This window comes from Lolium perenne, chromosome 3, assembly GCF_019359855.2.
Source record: "Lolium perenne isolate Kyuss_39 chromosome 3, Kyuss_2.0, whole genome shotgun sequence".
NCBI lineage: Eukaryota > Viridiplantae > Streptophyta > Magnoliopsida > Poales > Poaceae > Lolium > Lolium perenne.
The window spans coordinates 55,471,468-55,479,285 of record NC_067246.2 but is presented as its reverse complement, the minus strand read 5'-3'; the positions used below and the strand labels follow the sequence as shown (position 1 = coordinate 55,479,285).

Below are 7,818 nucleotides of genomic sequence, written 5' to 3'. Positions count from 1 at the left end.
GATTTTTTTTTGTTTAGATTAAAAATATTCAAATTCGAAAAATGTTTAAATCTAAAAAAGTTCGGACATAAAAATAGTTTAGATTAAAAAATGTTCAAATCTAAAAAAAACATGGAAAAGTTCAAAGATGAAAAATGTTCAAATTAAAAAAATCAACAGTTAAAAAAGTTCAAAAACTGTGTCAAAAATGAAGAATCAGCAGAAACCGGAGAAAAACCGAAAGAAAACGAAAAACATCTGCAGAGAACCCCAAAACCTGCTGAAAACCGGGAAAAACGACTGAAAAAAAAATCGAAACACCCAGACCCGCTGATGGGCCTGGCGCAGGCGGCCCCGATCATCGGTGAATAGAAACTGGTTGAAAAATACATTGGCGTTATTTTTTTTAGTGGAACATGGGCTTTACTTTGCCGGGACTGTTCATCAGATTTCGTCTCATGGGCTTTCTCCTTCTTCACCCACCTATCGACGAGGCCGAAACTTTATACCTGGTTATTTCGTTTTTTCCTTGGGGTGTACCCATCCTCCTCATCATAGTCATCCAAAAAAGAGGCTAGATCAAAAAATAAAAAATCCAAAAAAAGGAGGCAGTTCATCAATTCAAGATTAGAAAATGTGCAAGATTGAGTTGACCTATAAGCCGGAAACACTACGGATCGATGGAACGGTACTAGTACTATACATATAGGAAGATCACAAATTCAAGACTCTTTCGCGCAAATTAAACTAAAATAAAAAAAATCACAACACTCTCTATATATCAGTTTGTTGGTATACACGTACGTAGTAGCTAAGAAACACCAAGCCCTAAGCCCTAACCATATCAAAAGAAGCACCCCGGCTATCATCTCGACCGAGAACTTTCAGTAACCACAAGCTACTCCGTTTGGTAATGATATATCAGCACGCAGTAATAGTAGTAATTAAGAATGAGCAGCGATCAGTGTTGTAAGCTGATCGATCGACATCGATCTCCTCCTCCTCCTGTCGCCGGTTTGCGCTAGGCTAGCTACGGGCACCGTACGTTCCGTCCCGGCCCGCCGTAGTAGAAGTAGTTGCCCCAGGCGCGGTTGTAGCCGCCCTGGATGCCGTAGCACGCCGGGTGGTCGGCGACGAGCCGGAGGTTCCTGGCCGGGATGAGGTTGTTGTCCCAGTCCACCACCTGCACGTTGCGGAAGTAGGCGGCGCGGTTGAAGCCCTCCCGGGGGAAGTGGCCGCTCCCCATCTGCGTGGGCGTGTGCGACCCCGACGGCCGCGTGTTCACCACCTCGCCGCCGAACTGCACCATGTTGGCGTGGCCGCCGAGGTGGGTGAAGAGCCGCGACGGCCAGTACCCGACCAGCGGGCCCGACCCCAGCTGCAGCCACCAGTGGCCGCGGCGCGGGTCCTTCCACAGCAGCAGGCTGATGTCGAACTGCCGGCCGTTGTACGCCGACGCCGGCGAGATGGCGGCGCCGATGGCGATTCGGCTGTTGGTCTGGATGAAGCCTGAGCAGTGCAGGTTGTAGCACCCCGTCGCCTGGTACGCGTCGCTCTGCAAATGCATGGCAACACTTAACTGAGTTCTGTTTTCACTGGTGTGAATTGTAGGAAGATGCATGGTAAGTACAGTGTTTGGTTCAGATGGACTTACCGTCCAGTACGTGAAGAACCGTGGGCTGTTGTCTCCATATAGCTCTGGGCTCACCTAAACAAAACAAGTGAACAGTAGGAGAGTTAACAGTTGTGTACTGCCTGCGGCCAACTCAAATCAGTTTGACCAGCAAGATCCTACTTGTCTCAAACTGAACCACCAAAAACAAGCAAGTAATCGAGTCAACTGCGGCACACTTTTCCAATCTACTCTATGTTGATGGAATCTCATTAATGATCGATTCCCAGTTCTAACACCTTTGTATATTAACAAGTCAACATGCAACCACATGCTAGTCAAGGGCAAAAGATTCTACAGTTTAGTGCATCAAGGAGCAAGGATGCATGCATGTTCGTGGTATGTTCTGTGCTGATCTAGGCTTAAGATGGGTCAGTTCATGGTAAACTGAACCGAGGATGCATGTTCAGACATTCTTAAATCTTATCTGTAAAAGATGGTTGCTAAGTTCTGTATAAGTTTCCGATTCAGGCCTAGAAAGTGTGTTATACTCTTCGATCACGATTCATCTTCTTCCCTTCTAATTTTAAACAAGGACATGCAGCGTGCATGATCATCAGGTGTAAGCTGGCATTCAAGCAGAGACCTGCAGTGCAGAGCCTCTGCTAGTCTGCTTGCTGCTGTATCGCACACAATCAGCCACATTTACTCGTGCTCACCAACCGGAAACTCGGACAGGCTGAAGAGCGCGTTCTGCGAGTCAGCCTCCCATTACAACCAGATCGCTTTGCAGGACACGACGATGTGAAAGCTGCTACTGTCAATTCAGCTCCTAAAATAACATCCCGGCCCATCCCTCCAGTACCACCACTCTAGTGGATTGGATGAAAAGATGGTGTACTCATCAATTCTCCATATCTTTGCACATTAATTTTCGAAATCCCGTAAACTAGGCAATATCTTTTGCAGGAAACTCTGAACTCGAATCAGTGTTCTTGGCTTCTTGCATGCAAAGCAGCAGAAAGAAACCCCGGTAGGAACATGGGAGAATGCGTAGTGTAAAAGAAGCGTACCTGCCATCCGGCTTCGATGGTGTTGAGGTCGTTGCCGAAGGTGCCGGAGATGACCCAGATCTGGGAGAGGCTGAACTCCGCCGCCGACGCCACTTTCGCCGGCCACACATTCAGGCTCGCCTTCGCCCCGTAAAACTGATCCCCGGTCACGTACCCCACCGCATGCTGCACACACATACATATACGCAAACCAAATCAGAAACATCCATCAAGCTCCGGTCCATGCCGCGCGCTACTTAATGCCAGTGCCAGCGCTGGGCAGGCGGCGCCATTACCGCTATCTAGCGAGCTACTAGCTGCTGCCATTGTGGTCGCCACCATTGTCACCACCCCCCAGCTCGCGGAGTCAATGTACTGTGCGCGACTGCACCAGCTGCCTGCTAGCCATCCCCAGCACAATCAATGTACCCAGCTAATACTGCGACTATTGCTCGACCTTATCACACCATGATCTGGTCGCGTGATTAAGCGCAGTTACTCTGTTCGTCTCTGAGATGACACTGTCCATCGTTGGTACCACAACTAATCTGGTATTCTGGTGGATCGGTATTGATGGTGGATGGCCAAGTCATCGATCGGTGAGATCGCCGTACGTCCGTACCTCGTGGCCGTCGCTGGTGGAGTCGCGGCGCACGACGCTGGCGCGGGGCTTCATCCCGTACCGCCGGAGGGAGCCGGAGTACCGCTGCAGGTCGCGCTCCGTGGTCCGCCGTATCGGCACCGTCCCGCTGGGGCACGACTCGCCGCCGTCGCTCCACGCCTGCGTGAACACCGGTTCCTCCTCGGCGGCGTCGGCACTCATCTTGGGCCTCTCCTCTGGCTCGTCCTGCAAATGCAACGCCTCGTTCAGAATGGAACGATGATAGCTGCAAAAGGTCGAAAGATTTCGATGCACTGACTGCATCATGTACCTACGTACCTCAGGCTTCTGGCCTCTCATCTTCGGGTGGTTGAACGCCGGCTGCTGGTGCGCCGGCACGCAGTGGATGACGTCGCCGTCGGGGCTCTGCATGCAAGCCACAGAAATCAGCAATAATGGCAAGACGAACACAGATGCAGGCGGAAATGGCAAGCCACCACAGAATACAGTTGCAGGTAGAATGGAAAAACTTGCCTGAATCGTCTTGACGGACGCCTTCTTCAACCTGTCCATCCTGGCCAGGATCCTCCGGTACGCCCGCAGCTCGTCTCCGGAACGGAACTGCGTGGTCTGCGTGCCGTTGCCCCTGCCGCCGCTGCTCCTGTCCGCCGACGCTGACCATGAACACGACGCGACGAACAGCACCAGCAGCAAGGGGACAAACTTGGCAATCATTGGTCTGGGCCTCTTGCTACAGCAGCTACACGCCATGGACGGCCGCGTGCGCGCGCGTGCGTGAGCTTCTTCTTCTTCTCCTCCTCTTGGACTTGTCCCAACTGCTTCTTCGTTTGTCTAGCTAGCTAACTGCGACGACGAGCCGTCGTCGTCGTGCTTGTCTGTTTCCGCTTCCGCGACCTAGATCACCGGCCTGTTTGTATTCTTGCGCCGTGGGCGTGTGCTTCCCTAGCTAGCTGGTTGTCTTCTTCCTCCCCGGCCCGCTTGACTCGCCCGGGGCTGCCTATAAATATTGCACCGCGCGCGTGAAGCAGAGGAGAGGAGGGCCTCGACAGCGAGTGCGAGGTCAAGCAGGTGTTGCCGTGCTTGGAGTGGGGATGTGGGGATGGGAGAGGGGTGGGGAAGTGGCTGAGCTTGAAATGGCGAGGTGGATTGATGAGCTAGTTCCGACACGGTGGGATATACATTCAGCTCGTCGGCTGGCTTGCAGCGGCACGCTTTTTCCCGACGAGAAGAGAAAGACGCGCCCGCACAAGCCCATGCCTAGCAATGGCATCATGTCATTTTATATCATGGATTCATGGTCCTGTCCCCCTCGCCACATTCCCCTCACTCCTCCCCATGAAAGAAAGGTAAGTGCTGGACTGCTGAAATGCATCACCGCTGCCTCTGTCTGCAGCAATTCTACGAAAAGAGTCTAATTTAAGCCACAAAATCGTTGCTCACGGAGTGGTTTCTCATTGTTAGTGGGCTAAGAAAAGACATTTGGTTCCCTACGGAAAAATTTGTTTTCCTTCATCACACGCTTACTAAAGCAGTCCAGGTCCTATATGAGGAGGAACTTTCGAATTGACCGTTTCTAGTGAGCCAATTTTTTCTTACGCTCGGTAGGGAAACACGCTTGTGCGAGGGAAATATGCTGGTAGCTCGCCTGTGTCCACGGAAAACTGACGGGAGAAATTCGGTCACATCCCACAATTAGCAGCCTCTATTTAGTATTTACACGGCCCCGCCTCACCGCAAGGCAGTTTGTCCGGATGGAGTATATCTGCTAGAGATGCTCCAATGGTGCCACCCAAGCTAGGATCGTTGTTCAGTTGGATAACTTGTATGTTTTGAGAGTTGAGAAATGTAATACTCACTATGTTTCATATTAGTTGTTGCTGATTTGAGTGTATCTAGATATGTTTTATATATAGATACATCTGAATTTGTGACAACTAATATGAAACAGAGGGAGTATAAAATAAAGTGAAGTTCATAGTGTACATTAAACTCAGTTTGAAGTTAAAAGAGTAAATCAACTTCTCTATATATTTTATTCTATCAATAGTACCATGTGTCCTAATAAAATTATATATTAAGTATTTGACAAGGAAAAAATATATAAAAATGTCTTATACGAAGACGACAACACAATACAAAACACTGTATGAAGTCATTGCTAAGAAACCACATTGATATAATGACATAGCTCACTCGTGAGTTCTTCCCTTCTTTATATGGGACAACATGTGTGACCGTATATTTACATGTCCAAACTATTCTAATATGTAGATTGTCAAGTTGATTTATACTGAACCATTTTACTTTGCCATCACTTGTCTTAACATTTTAGACATGTTAAACTTATTGATGCAAATTCGACATATTAGTTTGCATACTATTTTTAGTTGTAACTAAATAAATGTAACACACTCCCAATACACTAGTACATTTTAGTACAAATTTGTTAAAGAAACCTCAAACTATAAAAAGAATCACTATATGTCTATGCAAACCAATATTATTATCTTACTCGACAAATTACTTTCCAGCTAAAGGATAGCGTGTTTGTAACTTCTATTTTGAATATGATGCGGAAATATCTAGAAAATTTGGTAGGATGTTTTAGAGCGTGAACAAGGACTACTGATAACTGAGGTTTCTGGAGTACACGAAAGTGTAATTAATTAGATAGTTCCAGATTGTATGAAGTTTTAACCGGTTTGTCCTTGATTGTCATCCACTACAATGTTTTGATGGTGGTTGGTCATGCAGGTTTCTAATTATAACTTCTACGTTGTCTATTCTTGATTTGACTTTACTGGTCGTTAACCTGTGAACTGCACGGGCTAGATATTTTGAAAACACACAACATTTTTTATGAGACCTAGGGTCAAGGGGTTGGCCCAATCTCACGAAATTGACCCAAAGAGGAGGAGGGGAAAGAGGAACACACGAAGAACACAAAGAACACAAACGCACACCAACCCGATACAAATCGATTGAACTCCCGTGACTCGATTGCCCATGCCGATAGAATCACCCGAAAGAGAGCGCCAGGTAGAATTTCAGTTGAGATATCGGTGATGGAGATGAACACAAATGTGTGTGAGAGAGTGTGTTGCACTGAATCTCACACATAAGTATCCAAATCTCAACAAGAGAGGCCTTTATTACATAGGAAAGATTATCCCAGAGGTTTTGAGCTAAACACTAAGGAATAATCCAAGTCTATGTCTAACCCTAGCAAATGGGGATACGTGAGCACATGTAGCCTAGATTTCAGTCAAGGCTAATTTGGTAAAAGTGCTACTTAAGTTACATCCACTCAGATTGCGATCAACGGTCCAAATCTGAGATTAAGATGCACGGAACGGTAGTTTGGGCGGTACTACCGGTGAGAGTACCGGTTAAATAGGCCATATAATTAAGTTGAAAGTTACTGGGAGCCCGGACAGCGAGCGGTAGTTCGGCTGGTACCAAGGGCGGGGGTACCGGCCAGCACCCGGCGGTAGTACCGGCCCTGGGTGGCCGGTAGTACCGGTCCTGGCGCAGCCCCAGGAGGCGACGTGGCGGCCTGGCGTTGGCTGCCTTTCGGTCGGTGGTACCGGCCACATCCGTCCGGTAGTGGCTCTCCTCCTTCGGCCGGTAGCACTTAGCATGCTGCCGGCCACCTTCCCTTCTTGTTTTCTCCTTCTCTCTCCTTCTCTCTTCTTCTCTCCTCTTATTCTTCTTCCATGCACAATAGGGTTTTATCCTCTTCGGCTCCTTGTCGAAACTTGTACCTAATGACACATAGAACATCGACATGAGGTACCATTCCATCCAGGGTTGTGTCGAGGTCAAGTGTAGAGAGGATTGAGTTCACCTTGTCATGTATATCTTTCACTCGGGCTCGAGTCATCGGTCCACTTGGGGGACTACTTGGTCTTTTCGTCCTTTGGTGGGGCCACATCATCTCCCCCCCCCTTGGGAAAGAGTCGTACTCGACTCTAGTTCCTCCTCATCTCCATGATAGGGTGAGAGATCCGAGATGTTGAATGTGTTGCTCACCGAATACTTGGACGTTGGTATGTCGATGATGTAGGCGTTGTTGTTGATGTGCTTGAGCACATTCAAGGGACCATCTCCTCTTGGCTTTAACTTGGAGTTGCGTTCATGTGGGAACCTTTCCTTCCAGAGGTGTATCCAAATGAGGTCGCCTTCTTCGCATATCCTTTCTTTCTTCTTGGCGTTTAGAGCATCTCCAGCCGCGTCCCCCAAAGGGATTTAGGGCGCGCCGGACAAAAAAATGTGTTCCAGCCGCGTCCCCCAAAGCCCATTTTTGTCCGGCGCGCCCCGATACGGTGTTCGGCGCCCCGAGCCCGTCCCCGTCCCACAGGGTACGCTCCGGGCACGCCGGACACAACGAAAAGCGAGGCGAACCAACGCGGGCCCGACGCGTCAGCGGCTCGGCAGGCTAAAACCCCGTCGCCTACCTTTGGTCAAGCGACGTTAATGGCGTCCCTATTTTCCCAGGCGACGCAGGGACGCGTCTCGTCGTGCAAGGCCGTGTGGCCGTCCGCGCCGGCGTT

The 7,818-nt window shown here is 49.1% G+C and overlaps 1 protein-coding gene across 1 annotated transcript; it reads right to left on the bottom strand.

Moving 5' to 3' along the window:
* Positions 1–727: 727 nt before the first annotated feature.
* LOC127341207 (protein neprosin) lies at positions 728–4,569 on the bottom strand. The gene is made up of 6 exons (XM_051367003.2): positions 3,779–4,569; positions 3,584–3,670; positions 3,266–3,490; positions 2,665–2,829; positions 1,634–1,687; positions 728–1,534 (listed from the first exon to the last, which is right to left on the bottom strand). Exons 1-6 carry the CDS (start codon positions 4,013–4,015, stop codon positions 1,010–1,012), a joined length of 1,293 nt encoding a protein of 430 aa, XP_051222963.1. The 5' UTR covers positions 4,016–4,569; the 3' UTR covers positions 728–1,009.
* Between the last annotated feature and the right edge of the window lie 3,249 nt (positions 4,570–7,818).

Coding starts and splice junctions, on each gene's coding strand:
- LOC127341207 (XM_051367003.2), bottom strand. CDS start 4,015: ATGGCGTGTAGCTGCTGTAGCAAGAGGCCCAGACCAATGATTGCCAAG. Junction 3,491..3,583: donor TGAGAGGCCAGAAGCCTGAG/GTACGTAGGTAC, acceptor TTGCATTTGCAG/GACGAGCCAGAGGAGAGGCC. Junction 2,830..3,265: donor CCACCAGCGACGGCCACGAG/GTACGGACGTAC, acceptor ATGTGTGTGCAG/CATGCGGTGGGGTACGTGAC.